The sequence below is a fragment of the Urocitellus parryii genome, chromosome 10 (assembly GCF_045843805.1).
Source record: "Urocitellus parryii isolate mUroPar1 chromosome 10, mUroPar1.hap1, whole genome shotgun sequence".
Lineage (NCBI taxonomy): Eukaryota > Metazoa > Chordata > Mammalia > Rodentia > Sciuridae > Urocitellus > Urocitellus parryii.
The window spans coordinates 47,907,826-47,926,463 of record NC_135540.1 but is presented as its reverse complement, the minus strand read 5'-3'; the positions used below and the strand labels follow the sequence as shown (position 1 = coordinate 47,926,463).

General features: G+C 36.7%; 1 protein-coding gene across 2 annotated transcripts in view; it reads left to right on the top strand.

Annotated features, from left to right (window-relative positions):
• Window positions 1-18,243, top strand: part of Ppp3ca (protein phosphatase 3 catalytic subunit alpha) — a 308,806-nt gene extending 290,563 nt beyond the window's left edge. The window contains exons 11-14 of one of the 2 annotated variants that reach the window (XM_026398113.2): window positions 4,218-4,302; window positions 11,227-11,324; window positions 14,372-14,401; window positions 17,472-18,243. In XM_026398113.2, coding sequence (XP_026253898.1) covers window positions 4,218-4,302; window positions 11,227-11,324; window positions 14,372-14,401; window positions 17,472-17,668 — 410 coding nt within the window. In that variant the 3' untranslated portion in view covers window positions 17,669-18,243. The remainder of the gene's footprint in view (window positions 1-4,217; window positions 4,303-11,226; window positions 11,325-14,371; window positions 14,402-17,471) is intronic. The other variant, XM_026398115.2, reaches the window with a different exon arrangement.
• Window positions 18,244-18,638: the final 395 nt, after the last annotated feature.

Genomic DNA, 18,638 nt, shown 5'->3' with positions numbered 1-18,638 from the left:
CACTTTAAAGAAAATCTTTAAAGATTCCCTTGGTCTGTATATTAGCCTCCCCCACGTTGAGGGAAATTGACTATGCAGGATTGCTTAGATTCTGAAAAGAGTAGTATCAGGCCCCAGGCATAAAAGGATCAGAACTTAAAAGTTGAAAGGAGAAGCTTAAAAAAAAAGGAGTGATAATTGTATGAATGAAAACACAAAATGAAATTTTACTTACAATTATTCTTTTCTCAACATATGAAATACTGCCTTTTGATTTGAACTTCCAAGTTAAAATAAGAGATTATATTTTTTTTCACTGAAAAAAATAAGTCACCCCAGTTTTTCTTTCAAAGATATTTTATGTGTTGTCAGTACTTAATATACTGAATTTTAATTTGTGCTACAGTGGCACCTTGCCACAACTTTATCAGAACAGTACCAAGAATGTTTACATGATAATATGACATTATAGTTACATGTTGATTATAAAATCCCAAAAACCTGCTCTTCTTTTTGGTCTTTCCATTCAATTTTGGGCTGTGAAGACTTGCCATGATCTCTGGAAAATACCAAAACTAGGAATAGCAATACTAAGTATACCAGGACATTTATATCTGAACTCCATTCTATCCCATTACATTTATTCCTTGAAATTCAAGTATGTATTAATCTACACATTTTATTTGCATATTTTATATTTTTGTGAAGTTGCAAGTGTTTAGTAGGAGTTTAATTTAGATTTGGATTATTTGGAAAATATTAAAGGTGATCCCAGGATAAAACATTAAGAGACTTGTCTTAATGTCTCTTTTTATAGACCATGTTAACATTTTTTGACCTTTTGAGTAAATATAGTCTAATTTTATAAAATAGATAATAAAATATTTTACCTGAGTTATTGGTAAATTTTAAAGTGCTTTTTTTCATTAAGAAAAGTTCTATAATCTATTATTCACCATTTTGGGGGAAAATATAACTATGGATAGATAATAAAATATTAATATTATTATATACTCTCCATTTGAGCTGACAATATAAGCAATAGTATAATGACTCTGTCAGAATGCTCATTTTGCACTTTAAATATATTTATTTGATCATTTTTCTGAGCATCAGCTCTCTCTGAGCTGGGAAGCAGAGTTCTCTCCATTTACTTTCTTTTCAACTTAGATTCTTACTTTCCATTCATTGCTCTATGGTTTCTGTAAGTCCCTCATTGGAAAATTCTTGGTGAGATTCTTCTTCTCATATATTTTTCATTTGTTTAAATTTATGTTTTTCCCTTCTCATTTCTCTTAAATATATGCAATCTTATTTCCAGACACTTTAACCATTCCTTGCAGCTTTTCTGGTTGTACTTCTAAATGTAGTCACCCTTTTTGGAGTTTCCCCCACATTTTCCATTTCTTGTGTCTGTTGGATTGATTTCACAATCTGGCCACAGAGTGTTTTTGAAATAGCCAAGATCTCTTCTTCCCTTGCTTGGTGCATCACAATCTCTAAGTTGATTGGGTCAGCAGGGGTGGGAAATATTAAGCTAAAAAAAATAGTGACACCACAATGTTAGACTGAAAACAACATCAACCTGAATAACCAAATATATATATGGAGATCACCATAAGGAAATTACTTCCTTCTCACTTTTTTTTTCTTAAAGTTATCCATTACAAGTTTCTTCATCATTGATCATTATATTAAATCCAGGTACAATGAACTCAGACTCTTAGATGACCTCCAGGGCAAAATTTATTGTTCAAAGAATCTTAATGTCAAACCATAGATAATAAATATTGTTAAATTCTCAGCATAATTTTAAAGTAGAAATCTTACACACACCACTAGTAGATATGAGTCTGTGAACTCATAGTGAATGACAAGCCATGGTTCTTTTTGGGAGAGTGCCTGGGATTGAACTCAGGGGCACTAACCACTGACCCATATCCCCAGCCCAATTTTGTATTTTATTAGAGACAGGGTCTCACTGAGTAATTGCTTAGTGCCTCACTGTTGCTGAGGCTGGTTTTGAACTCACAATCCTCAGCCTCTAGAGCTACTGGGATTACAGGTGTGTACCACGCACCCAGTAAAGCCATGGTTCTTGATTGCCACAGGGACTGAGTAGGAGAATTGCTTTCTCCCACATGGATTTAAATTTTCTCCACCCAGTTGCCAGCAGAATAGCTGGCAAGAGTAAGTGCCATTTATTGGGTATGTTGGGAGGTAAGGCATAGGTGTCATGCTACTATTTCAACAGGAGAGAACAAAATGGACAAAAATATGAGCTTCTTTGAAGTCTAAGGGAAGGAAGCTGGAGAAATGCCGACTCCCTAGCTGTTACTGTTACGTACCTTCTGGGGAATACCTCTCCTTACCTGTGGAATGGATAGATGTCAGCTTCACCTTCAGAAATTCACCCACCCAGGCAAAGAAAGTGGGGCATTATGTTTCCATTTTCTTGGAGTGGAGAGAATAGCAGAGGCCTTTTCTCTAACCATTTAAAAATTGTACGTGTTGTTGCAAGTTTTCTTTCTTGTATAAATGTTAGCATGGGGATTAATTGTTTGAATGAAAAATGTTTCCAAATTACATTCATAAAAACTGCCAAAAGAAATAGCAGAAATCTTTTCTTCAAGAAATGTCAGAAAATTTTTTCTTCTCATGGATTGAAAGAACAAAAGATAACACCAGTGTTCATCTATAAACTCCAACCTCAGCAAATTATGTGATTCAACTGTTCTTCCAGATTAGGAACATCATGATATTATTTGAAAAGAATGTTTTATTGTGTATCTGTTAGAGGCAGTAGAAAGAAAGGCTATCTCCTTGTATTAACACTTCCTATAAAGTCCTATATAAGGTATTCAAAGTACTTTTTATCCTTTTCTACTTTGTATTATAAAGTCTTAAGAGAAGTATTTTTCTGTTTCTTAACCCAAACATATTTTGAGAACTTAAGAAAAATACAAAATGGTTGAATTAAAGAACATATATTAAGAAAACATGGTTAAAAAAAGAAAATGCCTTTAACAACAATAGCCTACATAGATTTATTTTCTTTTTAATTTAGAGAATGGAATAAGTTGGAAAACTTAACCTGGACAGACTCATGCATAACTTTTTAACATAGATAGTGCCTCTGTCTCTCGGCTAAATCCAGGTCAGCTTTCTACTTCTTACTCTAAGAGCTCTTGAACCAGCCAGAAGATGAAGGAGTATCCAGTGCTAAAACAAATGTTTTATGACCAGTAAATACTATAAACGATCTCCCAAGGAACATGGGGAGTTCAGAGCCATCCCAGTTTGATCACCTCAAGGGAGATTTTCTTTAAAAAAACAGTTTACTAAGTAGCTTTCCCAGCAGGAGTCTGGAATGAGTGACAGGTGTTGGGGACTCAACTCTTCCTGCCAAGAAGAGGGGAACAAAAGAGAAGGATGAGAGCCTACCCTTATCTTCTCAGGATATTTTTTTTCAGCTATCTTTTTGTTCTGTTTTGTTTGGGTTTTAGGTATACATGACAGTAGAGTGTATTTTGACATATTATACATACATGGAGTACAACCCATTCCAATTAGGATCCCATTCTTGTGGTTGTACATGATGTGGATTTACACTGGCATAATATATTCATATATGAGCATAGGGAAGTTATGTCTGATTCTACTGTCTTTCCTATTCCCATCCCCCCCTTTCCCTTCATTCCCCTTTGTCTAATTCACTGAACTTCTATACTTTACCTCCCTACCCTTCCTTGTTATGTGTTAGTATCCACATATCAGAGAAAACATTTGGATTTTGGTTTTCTGGGACTGGCTTATTTCACTTATCCTGATGTTCTCCAGTTCCATCCGCTGAGCAACAAATGCCACAATTTCATTCTTCTTTAAGGCCGAGTAATATTCCATTGTGTATATATACCACATTTTCTTTATCCACTCATCTGTTGAAGGACAATTAAGTTTGGCTCCATAGCTTGGCTATTGTGAATTGAGATACTCTCTCTTTCCTCACTCCAGATCCTTTGGAATTCTCAAAAGTTACTCCTTTGTATTTGGGGAACTTCTCAAGAATCACATGGCCCAAAGCAAAGATTTTCAAATTTGACATAAAGATGAATCCTCTTAAGGAAAAACAAAGCAAAGCTTATTTTGCTTACTATACTCTGTTACTTATATAAATTTACAAAATAATTGCATTTAGATAAAATTCATTGACTACTAAACTCTCTTTTAAAATACAGGAGCAACAGCTGCAGCCCGGAAGGAGGTGATTAGGAACAAGATCCGAGCAATAGGCAAGATGGCCAGAGTGTTCTCGGTTCTCAGGTGGGATCATTTTTCCTCTATTTCTGTTTTGAATTTTATCATGTGTTACTGAATAACTATTTTAACACTTTAATCTGGTAATTTAAACATTTTACTAATATATATTTGCTCTTCTTTATTTTGCCCCTTTTAAATGATAGTGTGAGTTCTTCACTGCTTTAGTTACATTGCAATCTGCAAAATTATTTCTCTGAAGAAATTGTCTGTTAATCAATTGCATCACATTTTATCCCTCTATTTGCTGCAGGATTTTAAAACATTTATTTCACAATAGGTTGTGCATCTTGTGAAACAGGGCAAGCTATTATAATCCTTTTTATTTTTCACTCTGGCTTTGCGGTAAAAGATGAATTTATCCAGAGCATATCACTAGATTTCTAGGAAATGAGCATCAACCCATGAGCTGTTCATGTGAACCCATATTATTCTCATTAATCACTAAAAGGGAAAAGACAGTTATTTAATGTTTTAGTTCCCATATACTAGTTTGTTTGTTTAAAGTGGATCATGAATCATGCTGTTATTATTAAGCATGAGTTTTGAAAACAAATATTTTCTTAAATGGAATTCACTTTATTTAAATTCAACTATTTCTAGATCATATGTGGTAACTATATTTCTTTTTAGAAGATTATTGTAAAATATTGTGTGTTTATTTGGAGTACAGTCAGTTCACATTTCTTCACATACACTAGGAAAAACAGAAATGCTTTGGGAAATACTGCACCTTCATATTGTATAATTTCAAGTTCTAATTTTTGTCAAGATTTTCCAAAAATTCTCATTAAAAAAAAGCTATGCAGGGTCTTTTTGTTTCTCCTCTTGCCATTTCTATCTTAACTATGTGGTTTGATGCAGAAAGCAGGAAGCCACAAGAAGGATAAAATCATTACCATCCTTTCTCAAACACACCCAAAACGAGTCAGCAATAACTCAACAGCCAGTGGAATCACAAAAGGCCTATTGAGCTGAGATCAAGAGTGTCCTTGCTCCCTACACCTTAAAGATAGAGACCACCGTTGCTCTCATCTCTTCATTTCTAACTAAACAGACTCATTCATTCAGGCAACAAATAAATATAATAAAATTTAAAACACTGATTATTTATCATAGAGAAAAAATAAAGTAATATAGGGGTATAGCAAGTGGGAGAGAAGGCACTGACTTTAGTGTACGGCCAACACGGAATTCTCTTGAGGAGAGGCTTGGAGCCCGTGTGGCTGACCTTCATGAAGGAACAGGTTAAAGCAGTTCAGGGTAAAGGGAACAGCAAGTGCAGAGACCCATAAGTGGAACAACTCTAGCAGTTTTGAGGACCAGCAAGAAGACATGGGCTTCAACAGCTTTATGAAGAGCAGAAGGTCAAATGACACCTCATCATCAACACTTGCTCACCTATTGTGCCTTAGGTCTACCAATAAATGCTCTTTCTTCTTTTTCTATCTGAAGTCTCTATGAGAATGGCTTCATCATTTCCATATGAAACTGCAGTTAGGAAAATGGGAGAATTCTTGCTTAATATTAAAAAAAAATTTATGAGTTTTTTATATCCATGATGGTAGTAGAAGCAATGCTATAGAATCCTATAGGTCTTACTATTGGAAGATCCCTCAGTCCCTTGAATATCAGTGTACAAGATCTGATTATTCCTAATTATGGAATGGACTGTTTGAACCCAGTGATGATCAAAGACTTAAAAGATTACAAATGTCAATTGGAAGTAGAATAAGGTGCATGGTACTGCTTTCCTGTAATAAAAGCATCTGTAGTGGTATGCAGAGGGATCATATCTAGAAAAAAGTAAACTGAGCTTAGTAAGTAATGGTTGATCAGTAAAAAGGAATCATTTTGAGTTAGCAGTCGAAATTGGAATGGCAGACATGTAGGTTAATATGAGACTATGAAGTGTTTGCTAAATATGTGAGCAGATGCTCTGCTGTGGCATTGGACAGGAGGGAGCCTTTCTGTTTCCTGAATGGGAATGCTCATGAAGAGGTTGACATTGGAGGAGTGCTGTGAAGAAGAGGCTGGATTCCAGGACGTGGGGTTCCTGTGGTAAAGGCGCTCCCGAAAGAGGCGAAAGCATGTCCTCAGAGCAGTGTCAGTGGCATCCTCTTGTGAGGTGCTTGCTAAATGCCAGGTGCTGTGCCCCATGTTATGAACGTTGAACTGCAACCCACACAGCAAGCTTACAAGGTTGCGGTGACCTGCCTTTAGGGAGGAAATTGGGAAAGGCTGACCACCTGTCCCCGGCAGCACTCCACATGAGTGGAGCGGAATCTTACTCCAAAGTGAACTGGGTGGTCGAGTGTGATTCCAAGTGCTACCAGCAGCGTGGGGATGAATTTTAAGCACATAGAAGGGCCAGTTTACAAGATGTGAAGATAGGGAGGAATCTTGTAAAAAATGAGGCTGAAAATGCATGAAAGCCCAGATCTTTACAGGCCTTGGAAACCATGATAAAGTGTGTTGATTTCCCTGTGTGTAGGCAACGAGGAGTCCCGGAATGGTTTTCCCAGGGTGAGAGGCATGCTGTAAGTCATGATTAGATGTGTGTGTGTGTGTGTGTGTTAATGGAAGTGTGAAGATTGGCTAGCAAGGTGATTTATTGGCAGCAGGAAACACTTTGAGGAAGCTACTGAAGTAATCCAAGCAAAAGGTTAGATCAGCTGTGGGAGAAGGAATGCAAAGGAAGGGATATATCTATAAAGGAATTTGAAAAGTTAGATTTTATAAGCCTAGAACATGATGAATGAACACAGGCAGTAGTCCAGAATGGTTCGATATGGCTACTAAACACATACCTCATGTTTCAGAAATTTGCAACATTATAGGGGAACCAGAAAACTGTCTTTCAGCAGCCTTTGCAGATAAGGTATAGGCAAGTTGTCTAGGATCTGCCAATTAGATGAACACACATAACGTTTCTGTTTCTCATTGAACACCATAAGGAAGCAGCCGGTGGAGAAGGTAACTGCTCTGTGAGGTGTGGAATCTGAAAAGCCAGCCATGTAAAAGCTCTGTCTCAGTATTTTTGGGAATAACTGCACAGCATTAGTGAGAGCCTAGGTGTTGGCTGTCAGCATCCATGGGAGCATTTTATGGAGCTGACCCCATAATGTAGATGGGTCCTGGTATTTGCACTGGTACAGAACATACAAGTCCACTTCTCTGGATCTGAGAGTTTTCTAATAGCCTTATAGCCATCTCTTTACTGTTAAAATTAGAGCATATTCTGCCCAGCATGGTGGCACACACTTGTAATCCCAGCAGCTTGGGAGGCTGAGACAGGAGGATCACAAGTTCAAAACCAGCCTCAGCAAAAAGTGAGGTGCTAAGCAGAGAGACCCTGTCTCTAAATAAAATACAAAATAGGGCTAGGGATGTGGCTCAGTGTTCGAGTGCCCCTGAGTTCAATCCCTAGTACCAAAAAAAAAAAAAAAAAAAAGAGCAGATTCTGTTGTTTGTATAAAACCCTTTACCTATTTTAGGGGTGATAAGAGAGAGAAAATATTCTGGCAGTTTTCTATAGAGGTTATAGCCTATGTGGTTGGATGTTGCTATAGAAGAAAAAACAAGTATTTGAATATCTAAAAGATGAGTTAGATTTGGCAGAACATTCATACAGAGGCAGTTAGAAATTTTGCCTTGGAGCTTCAGAGAGACTGTGGGGGGTTAGAAATGCAGACAGAGGATTGAATGAGAGGAGAAAACACTACAGCAGTATACAGGATGGTCTTGCTAAAGCGAATAGTGAAAGGCAGGAGCAGAAACTAATCCTCAGACCAGTTCTTTCCAATAGAAATGTAAGCTGAGCCACATCTGTCATCTTAAATGTTTTAGAAATCACAGTGAAAGGAGTACAAAATATTTAACACAGAGATTCAGAATTTAGTCATTTTAACATAGAATCAGTGTTACACCTATTAAGGAGCTATTTTTCCATGCCTGTTTTTTTCACCGAGTCTTTGGAATCTACCTGTGGTTTACACTTACAGCACATCTCAGCTCACACTAGCCTTGTTTCTAAGGGTTAAGAGCCTTGTGTGGCATGGGCTGGAGATGGCAAAAATCAGCCAAGGGACTGAGAAGGATAATAGAGAAGAAGAAGAAGAAATAAAGTGTTATAAAACCTGGGTATGAGAAGCCTTTCCAGACAGGGGGCACGGGCATCAGTGGGAAATGCTGCAAAGAAAGCAGTAAGAATAAGAATGCAGCAAAGATTATTGGAATTCAGAAATGATGAAGCCTCCAGAAACCTGAGGTGCGGCTTCCCTGTGAGGCAGGAATGGGAGTCACAAGTGAGGGAGGTAAGGAATGTAGTTGAATGTCAAAGGCAAAGCTGATGAGGGAGGAAGGAAGGAAGGAAAATGACCACCTTCTGTACCAGGGCTTTCACGTAAAGTATAACACTTAATCCTCAAAGAAATCCTATAATTATGGATATGGTTTGATAGATAAGGAAACTGAAACCCAAAATAGTTAAACAACATCCTGATCTCATAGGACAGGATTTTAACCTGAGGGTGTCTAAGCCCAAAGGTATGATTAAAAAAAAAAAAAGAAGAAGAAGAAGAAGAAGAAGCCTTTCTACTTTTGGCCACAAAAGTCAAAATTTTGAACATTGAGAAAAAATCACTCCAGACTAACAGAAACCTTTTATAGGTATGAAGCTAGTAATTCAGTTTATCTTCTGAGCAATGTAGGTTTTTATTGTTGGAGCTGTCCTATTTTTTTTAATATAGGATTTGATACCAAAGTTATTTAAGTATGAATAATAACCAGTCATGAGGCTAAGGCCTTATTTTGAATCTGAATATAAAAGAAAATAAATATGAGTACATTTCTGTGCAGTACTCTTTAATTTTTTCCAAATCCACTTAGCATTCAGAATATTTCTTCTTTGTGTGACCTCTAGTGATTTGATTGCAGAGTCCTGCAAAGGGTGAAATACCTGCATGAAAGTACACAATGATTGATTGACTGGCTCAACCTTAATACTTTTTTAAAAGAGACAGAGGGTGTGAGCCACACAGACACCCAGGGTCAGATTCCATGCAAGTGCAGTGCCCTGAGGTGAGTGTACTGGGTGTGTTTGAGGGACCCTAAGTGGACAAGGTAGGAAATGTAGTCTGAGAGATGAATGAGAAGGGAGAGCATGGGCTTAAAATACTAGATGTCTAGTGTTTTAAAGGCCCATGTGGAACTTGCTAATGTTTTACCTTTTACCTTTCTCAGAGAAGCCATTAGAGGTTTTGAGTAGAGGAGTGACAGGATCTGGCTTTGGTATTAAAAGACTCCTTGGGGTTGTTGTGCTGGAATAGCTATGGGAGGAGGGGCAGGCATGTGACAAGGGTAGAGCAAAAAGACCATTGGGAGGCTGCTCCCAGCAGGCAAGAGACGCTAGATGTAAGCAAGAGACACTGTCACAGAAGATCACACGTGTATGACGCCATTTGTCTGAATGTCCAGAGTAAATGAACCTGTAGAAAGTAGACGAGGAGTTACACAGCGCTGGAGGAAATGGGGAGTGACAGCTAATGTGGGTATAGGGCTTCTTTCGTAAGTGATGAAATGTTCAAAAATTGATAATGGTGGTAGTTGTACTGCTCTCTGAATAAGCAAAACACTACTGAATGAATCATACACTGCAGATAGTGCTACATTAATTGTATCTCAATGAAGCTGTTTACCAAAGGAATGAGAGAGTAAGCTTCTGAGATGTGGTACAGCATGGAAATATGTTGAGGGTACAGCCATCAGGATTTATTGGTAGAGTAGCTGAGGTATTAGGATGAAAGAAGTTGCAGGGTGATACTTTAAGTTCAAATAGCTAAAAGATGAAATTTTCAATTTCTGAGTTGGCTACTGATATGAAAGTAGCAGATTTGGGGAGGAGTTTTGAGATTTAGAAATCTCTGTAAAAATTTTGAGTAGTTATATATATATATATATTAAACATCACAAATGTATATGTATATGTATAAAACCTTATGGAGGGGCTGGAGTTGTGGCTCAGTGGTAGAGTGCTCACCTAGCATGCAGGAGGCACTGGGTTCAATCTTCAGCACCACATAAAAATTTAAAAGTAAAGATATTGTATCCACCTAAAAAACTAAAAAATAAATTAAAAAAAAAAACTTATGGAGTATTTTCTGCTTATGGAGGATTGCAGTGAAAAGATGTAAGGTTATTCTTATTTCATGCTAATGTAATCATTGAAATCTATGAGTAAATCAAAGTGATTAATAGTGTTAAAGATGAATAAATATAATTAAAGTTCTGAAGTACTTAAAATTATTGTAAAATAATTGTCCTAGTGGATAATAAAATAATTTTATATAAGCAAATCAGTGGGGAAAGTGGCTGAAAAAGAAAAACTAAGACATTTTGCCATTTGCTTTATTGACTAGTTGCTATTCTTTTGTTTTCCCCAAGTGTTGTCAAAATTCCTTAGTGATCCCTGGAAGTAAACCCTGGCTCTCTAATCCATAGTTCAATTTTTTTTTCTCAATTTACCATATATTCTGGTTTTCCCTTCCAATCAGTTCTACTTACTGTTGCTGAGCCTTGGCTGAAAAATTTGCATCTGCATTCTGCACAATTCTCTCTGAACATGTTTGCTGTTATCCTGGGGGATACACAACAAACACTTTGTAATATGATATCTGATGACAAAATCGGAATTATTTTCTGTATCTTCAGTACTCAGAAGAGGTTATATGTCCACAGTTGCACAATGCAACGTCATCATTTGTGTAGCATCTCCTCTATGTAAATGTATAAAAAATATGGTGTATTTTAAGTAAAACAAATGAACAAATGAACAAAAATCCCAGAGAGCCAACACAAGGGCCAATGTGGGTTCTTACATGCAATGTTTTCCTTCCAAACTAACACCTGCTCTTTGTTTGTGCCTTCCAGAGAAGAGAGTGAGAGTGTGCTGACACTGAAAGGCTTAACCCCCACCGGCATGCTCCCCAGCGGAGTGCTTTCTGGAGGGAAGCAAACTCTGCAAAGCGGTAAGCAGGCCAGTGGTATGACCTTGACCCTGGAGCATCACAGCCAGCTGAGCCACCAGAGCCCTGATTTACCCATTCATTCAAGCTCTGTCTTGGTCTTCAGTTCTTCTTGGCTGGAAGAAGGGCTGAAACCCCCACATCAGTTTGGTCAGTCATGTCCATGATAATAGCACCCCCACTTACTGCAGTACAACCCTTACACCCATTCCCTCATCAACATAGGAATCTACATTTGCAAGCTGAGCTATATGCAGACTCATTCAGCTTGCACACATGCACAACAGGTTTGACTACTAAGAGCCAATCAATTGCTGAAATAAGTTTTTAATTACATATTTTAAATAGATTTCAGGTTATCTTTTTGATTGATGAAATAAACATGCACACCCAAATATACATCCATAACTAGATTTTATTGAACAATCTAAGAATATATAAAGGTTGATTTCACTATCCACTTAAATAGATATTAGAAGTCTTATGTGTCCTTTGGTTTATCTTTCCAAAATAAAAAGAAGGCACTAATTTTATTATTGAAAGAAATTACAATATTTCCTTTAAGAGAGTCTATATGAAAACCACAGTTCTTTAGACCAGTGTTGTACCATAGAAATTTTGTGATGATCGAAATTTCTTCATCTGTGCAAAAGTCACTGGTAGCTTATAACTGTCAAGCACTTGACATACAGCTAATACAACTGAAAAACTTATTTTTAAATTTTATCTAATTTTCATTAAATTTAATTTAAATATCTACATATGGCTAGTGGCAACCATGTTAGACAGCATGGTGCTACACATTCTTTTTAATGTCTGGTTATCAATTTTACTTATTATCATTACTTAGAATAAAATTTTAAAATGTGGAAATTTTGGTATTAGATTTGACTTCCACAGAAAAAAATTAAAAGAAAAATACACTATAACATTTTTAAATAATTTCAGCCTCATATTCTCCTGTGTCTTTCCCTGAATCTTTCTCATATTTTCTCTTCCATCCCTGTCCTTCATCTTAGAAGATTCAGGTATTTTTACAGTTACATTATTTAGACAATGCTACATGAAGGCTAATGATCAACTTCATGAATACGGTATTGCTAAATGATCACATCCTAGCAGCATCACAGTAATTCTCTTTATTATCAGATGAATTTATTCCAAAATCACTCCGAATTTCCACAGAAATTCAAAGAATTTTAAATTAGGATAAGACAATACAAAGTACTAAAGTAAATTCTCTCTTAAATTTATAGCTGGAAATTATTTATTTTAATAGATTTATACAAACACAAAAATTTTTCCACCAAAGCTCACTAAAACGTTAGCATAGATAAATCAGATGTGCACAAAATGCACTTCTACCTAATTGATTGAAATCTACAGTTTCTGGTAAGCACATTTTAAGACACAGCAAGTGTATTATCAGAAACTCGGGGCCTCATTTGCTTAGAAGGATGCATTTAATAGCGGGCAGTACATATTTCTAATATGTCAGTGCTGGTGTGGTTCCAGATTTTTGCTTTACTTTTGAAACTTAAGTTACTTAAGTTGTTATAATTCTTTGTTTCTTTTCTAGATTTCCACCTGCATTTTTAACTTCAGTCATTGCATTTTCTTTTCCTTTATTTTAAAACCATTGGTTTGTGTTATCCTGTGTTAAACACACACACACACACACACACACACACACACACTCCAGACAGGCAAAAGACATGTGGATTGGAAACTTGTTTGTCCCCAGATTTGGAAAACTTAATATGTACTGTAAACCACATACATTAATAAAACTTGAAAACCCATCGTCTGACACCCTTCTGCTTGTCTCAAAGGGGTCTTTCTCAGTGCTTTGGTCTTCAGCTCTTCTCCTTGGTGGCAATCATCCTCTATTTTTGCCATAAGGAATCTAGAATGTACCAGAAGGAAGTTAGAGTGCAGATTTGGCAGTTGCTCCACTTGTAAAATCTTAAAATATAAGAAAAATGCAAATTAAAGTTAAGGGGTAAAATTTTAATATTAAACATTTAAGGGTTACGGAGACATTTTGCATTTTAGCATTTAATTAGGGAAATACCAACTAGCCTTAATAACTCAGAAGGACCCATATACCTGTGAAAGTATAGACCCAGACCTTATCATAAAAATTGCTCATAAAGCAACGGAGTATAAAAGTTCTGACTCTGAAATATGCTCTTTCAGTGTATTTTTAAGACGCCTCCTAGATGAGGTTTCAATATGTAGGCTGCTTCTTCTTTCAAATGCAGATAGAAAGAATTCTTGCTGCTGCTGCCATGTTACCACTTGGGTTTTTAACACTTCAAGAGTTTCATTTCCAAAACTGATATTCCCATATGGAAAAGAAAACTGATTTTAAATTGTTCTTCCTGGCAAAAGAAGTCCAGCCAATCATTCCTTCCTTTCTCCATTCTCCCTCACCCTCTTGCCAATCCCTACCCCCAAATTTAAAGAATCACATGTACTTGAACATGAACACATTGATTTTATCTTTCTTTAAATTTGCATCCCCTGTCTTTGCATGGCAGTAGGAAATAGTACCATTTAATATTAAGTAGTATGATTTATCTCACTGATATCATGGCTCTGCTTCAAGTTCTACCATTTTGTCTGGTCTTTTAAAGTAGTAAATCAATCACCAAATCCAGCAAAAGTTTTAAAGTGTTCTGTGAGACAGAAGCACATTTTAGATGACATAATCCCTTATCAATTTAATCCAAGTTAAAGAAAACTTTTCTGAGTCTTTTCATAAAGGGTTAAATTATTTTGTCATTTAATTACTGAGCAAAAACCAAGCAGTTCACTCAGATAGAAGTAGCCAAATCTTAAACTTATCATTTTTTGGTGGTGTTTTTTTTTTTTCCTTTCTTTTTAGCATTTCTGTTTTGTTGTCTGTGCCAGAATCCAGCACTTACAGGATCATTAGTTCTCTTAGCTCCTTTGATGGTCACTGATTTGTTCTTAGAGTTAAAAAAAAAAAAAAAATCCTCTGCTCATTTTTCTCATTCATTTTGCACCCCCTTTCTTCTCTTCAGCTACTGTTGAGGCTATTGAGGCTGATGAAGGTAAATTGGCCAGTCCCCTTTCTGTTGTACCTGCAACAGATAAGGGCTCTGCTGGGTGTATTCATTTTTTTTTTTTTTTTTTTTTTTTTTTTTTTTGCTGTAGCTTGTACAGAGTGTGTGGGTGTTGGGCTAACAGTTGTGGCTCAGTATTAACCAAAATGTTCTTGCTTTAAAGGGGAAAATGTCCTTCTATGGTTTGTTTGTTTGTTTTTTCCCTTAAAGCTATGTTTGACTTCTGTATACAATGAACCTAGTATAATCACAGAAAACAAAAGGAATTTATATATCTTGAATGATGTGGGGTGGGGGTTATGGCAGCTGTTTTGACAAATGACACATAAACAGTATTCTTGGAGCTGAACCATGTCCCTCCCTCAAATCACTTTCAGGCAGCACTGAAAAGGAAGAGTAAAGATAGTTTATTAATTTCCAGTCTTTCAGAAGTTTGTAGCCCAAAACAGTTCATTTGAATAGTGCTTTGTTATAGTTCAGCATTACTCCATGTCTCTAAAATTATTCCAAGACGAGACAGATGTGTATGAGATAAAAGGTTTGTTTAGCTTTATCAACTTTAACCTACTGAGACTTATAGGACAGTTAACAGTAGCAAAATATTATAAGGTGTCTAAATGCACTTAGACACCTGTGGAAGTGGCCGATTATAAGAATAGTGAGTATCAAGGGATCGCTCCGTTAATTAACTTTCACTGAGTGTCTGCTTTGTGCCAGGCACCGTGCTAGGAGCTGGAGAGGAAATCCAGAATGTACCATCTCTAACTGTGTCCTGACTCTGCTCAAGGACAGTAGAGTTGACCCCTGTGTAACTGTTTTGAGCAAATTTTTTTAAGTCTATGGTTATGAGAGAACTGCATATCAAAATAGATTTAATATTATCTATGCCATATCTTCTGACAATTTGATAAAGTATAATTTGAAGTTCCCCTTTAAAACAAAATTCTTCAGTTGTATTTTGTTCTTGCAAGATAACTTCTTATTTTTCCCAAAATTGTCTGCATATGGTCCTTTTGGTATGATGTAAAAGCGTGCCACTTTAGACTTACAATTTGTACGTGATTTGGATATGGTAGGGGAAATGACAGCACTGTAAGAGAAAATACAACTGCTTCCTAAATAGCAGTGAACAAACTGCTATTTATGTGGGAATTCTCTATTCCTCTTGGCAAATTCTAATCTGCAGTGTGCATTCTTGTTGATAGTTTGGCTGTTTTCTGTGGTTTCTGTGACTCTGTGTTGTGTTAAGTATACTACCAATGTAAATTGCTAATACCCATTGTCTGACCAGCAACTACAGCAGAGCACATTCCTCCATCCAGCATAGACAAAAATGATTAGAATGGAGCCCCATCCCAGAAACATCCATTGTTCTAGCTAGATTTTTACTTCTACGCTCCCTCTTTATTGGCTTTTACAACCTAGAGATTCCACTTTTGCCATGTCAATTAATAAAATCGCTTCATAAATTATAGTGACAAATGTTTTATACTCATTCATGATGATGAAATGATATTTAAAGTAGTTTAGAAAAAGAGTAGGGTACCACTTTGTGCTGTTATATTGTTCTTCAAAATAATTGAGTTAGTTTTCAGGGTGGGTGCTCATTAAACAGCTCTATTATTTCACAATTTATTACCAAATTACAGAAAAATTAAGAAGCTTTGCTTTGGGCCTTGGTCTCTCCCCATTTCCCCATCTACTTCCTCTCACGGTTGACTAATCACCATTATGCTAACCTTTAAAATACAGAGAAGGAATAATCTATTTCTCATCGTTATTGTAATGAGCTTTGTATATCTTTCTTTTAAGAATCCCATCCATACTGATGAAAGGCACTCATGTAGGAGTGGCTGGCAGAGTTTGAGCTGGAAACTGCTTTCCGTTTTTTCCTAAATAAGGTGGGGAGGATAAAGGTACTCTGAAATTGTCCTTAATCCACCATGGAGATGCAGCCTCATTCAGCACTGGTGATTGGCCATTAAGTACCTGTCTTGCACTTCACAGGGAGTAAAGCAAACTGATGTCATTGGTTCCACATTTGTGTATTTTATTTGCAGCTCACTGGTTGATGCATCCTTGGAAGAAAATCATTAAGTTCCTTATACAAATTCCTACCTATATCTGTAGTGTACTGAGGGTTACTAGAAAACAACTCAAATATCACTGTGCCCACTTTGAGAATTCTGTGTTTTAATTGCTAATAGGATCTAAACCAGTCCAATTCATTTTTGCTAAAAAGTGTAAAAAAAGAGGGTTTCCCCCCGTTTTCTTCTTTAATCACCACTTATGTCTACATTGATCTACTAAGAAAGAGCTTTGCTTTGGACACCAGATGAACATCAGTTTGGCCTGTTCACTGCTGAAGGGCAGACAAAGCCTCTCTACATAGTGACCTGATATGGATTTTTCTGAGTTTATCTTAACTTGTCACCCACTCTATATGCTTCCAAAGTTGAGTGCAAAAATAAGAGTTTATAATTTCTTCGTTTTTTTCACGACACCATTGAGTTGTTTGCTTTGTGGGATTCTGAGATGGCATGGACATACCCAAGTCGATTTCTTTTCTGGCTCCTTTTACAGTCTGCTATAAGTCCATTGTTGGACTTTGAGGCAGAGAAGACACAGTGATTCTGTTGAATTTGCCATCGAGAGCACATGGGAGAGTCACAGGGGGGACATGCTGTCTGTCTAGGTCCGGGCCCTGTGGGTAACCATGCTAAGGATGTGGCCAGTTGATGCTGGTTCCAGAGGCCTGTCCCTGGAAGCCACTTTCCTCTTTACATATCCACTTTGGGTTTCTTTGATCTAAACTTTCATGATAACTTCAAGAGGACATTTTGGTTGGCAAGAGACATTGGCTGTTTTCAGACCTTTGGTTATCTCCAAGTATGGTAAGGAGTCTGTTGTGTTGTGTTCCGGTCCCATCACGTTGTTCTCCACTAAAGGATTCCCACTCACCGCGAAGTCTCTAACATCACCTGATGCGCCTCCTGTGCCCTTCTTCTGTCTCTGGCTAACCCTGTTTCTCTCTTTTTTTTAATGATTTTCTGTTTAGCTATCAAAGGATTTTCGCCACAACATAAGATCACTAGCTTCGAGGAGGCCAAGGGCTTAGACCGAATTAACGAGAGGATGCCGCCTCGCAGAGATGCCATGCCCTCTGATGCCAACCTTAACTCCATCAACAAAGCTCTCGCCTCAGAGACTAACGGCACGGACAGCAATGGCAGTAATAGCAGCAATATTCAGTGACCACTTCCTGTTCACAATTTTTTTTTTTTTTTTGAGCTGCAGGGCATGAGGGAGATTGCTGCATATCAGCAGTTGGATGTTCTTGCCTCTGATGGTAGCTTGTTTGCTCTGGGGGCCAGGAATTGGATTCAGTTTACACTATCATTAAAAAGAGGGAGAGAGAGAAACTATATTTTGGTGAGGGTGGTGATTAAACACCTCTTTTGGGTATGCCTTTTAAAAATGCTTATAGGGAAAAAATTTTCAAAGGAAGCTAATGCTAGTATATACTGCAATGTTAGGGGAATGAACATGTTTTCCTACTGCATTGGGGACTTATAGATAGGTAAATGAACGGCCTTTTATTCTGTTACTGGACATGAAAATTTTGTCTAATTTCTTACTCTATTGTACGTTTACAGTCGCAGCACTAAAAATGGATGACATCAAACATTTTTAACAAAAATGATGTACAAACTAAATAAGGACTATTTATTGATAATGTTTTGCTACTCTTGTCACAATGGCTATCAACTGAATTAGGCAGTCTTAGAAAAAAAAACAGAAAAAGAAAAAAAAAAAAAGAATGTTGCAAATTTGTTAAAATGCCAAAAAGGACAGTTTAATTTTGTACAGATTATGCTTACCTCAGGTTTCTTTAGTGTGCTTGAATGCCCTTCTTTCCATATAACACTTATCTTATTAATTTGGCAATGAATATCTTTTCTTTAAGTTTAAAAAAAAACTGGAATAATTACACCTATCTTTTTTGCTGTTTATATTTAGGGGTTTTGTTGATAAATCAAGTCTTGGTTGTGGCTTGCTGAATTAAATATTTATGAGTGGTGCATTTTTAAGTAATAGTGAACAAGACACCATATTAAGTACAGTGATAAAGCATCTATATTCTGTAAAAAAAAAAAAATCTGCCTATGCATGTTTTTTAAGAAAAAAAAAATGGCTGTATCGGCCTGTATGGGACTGTAATGCG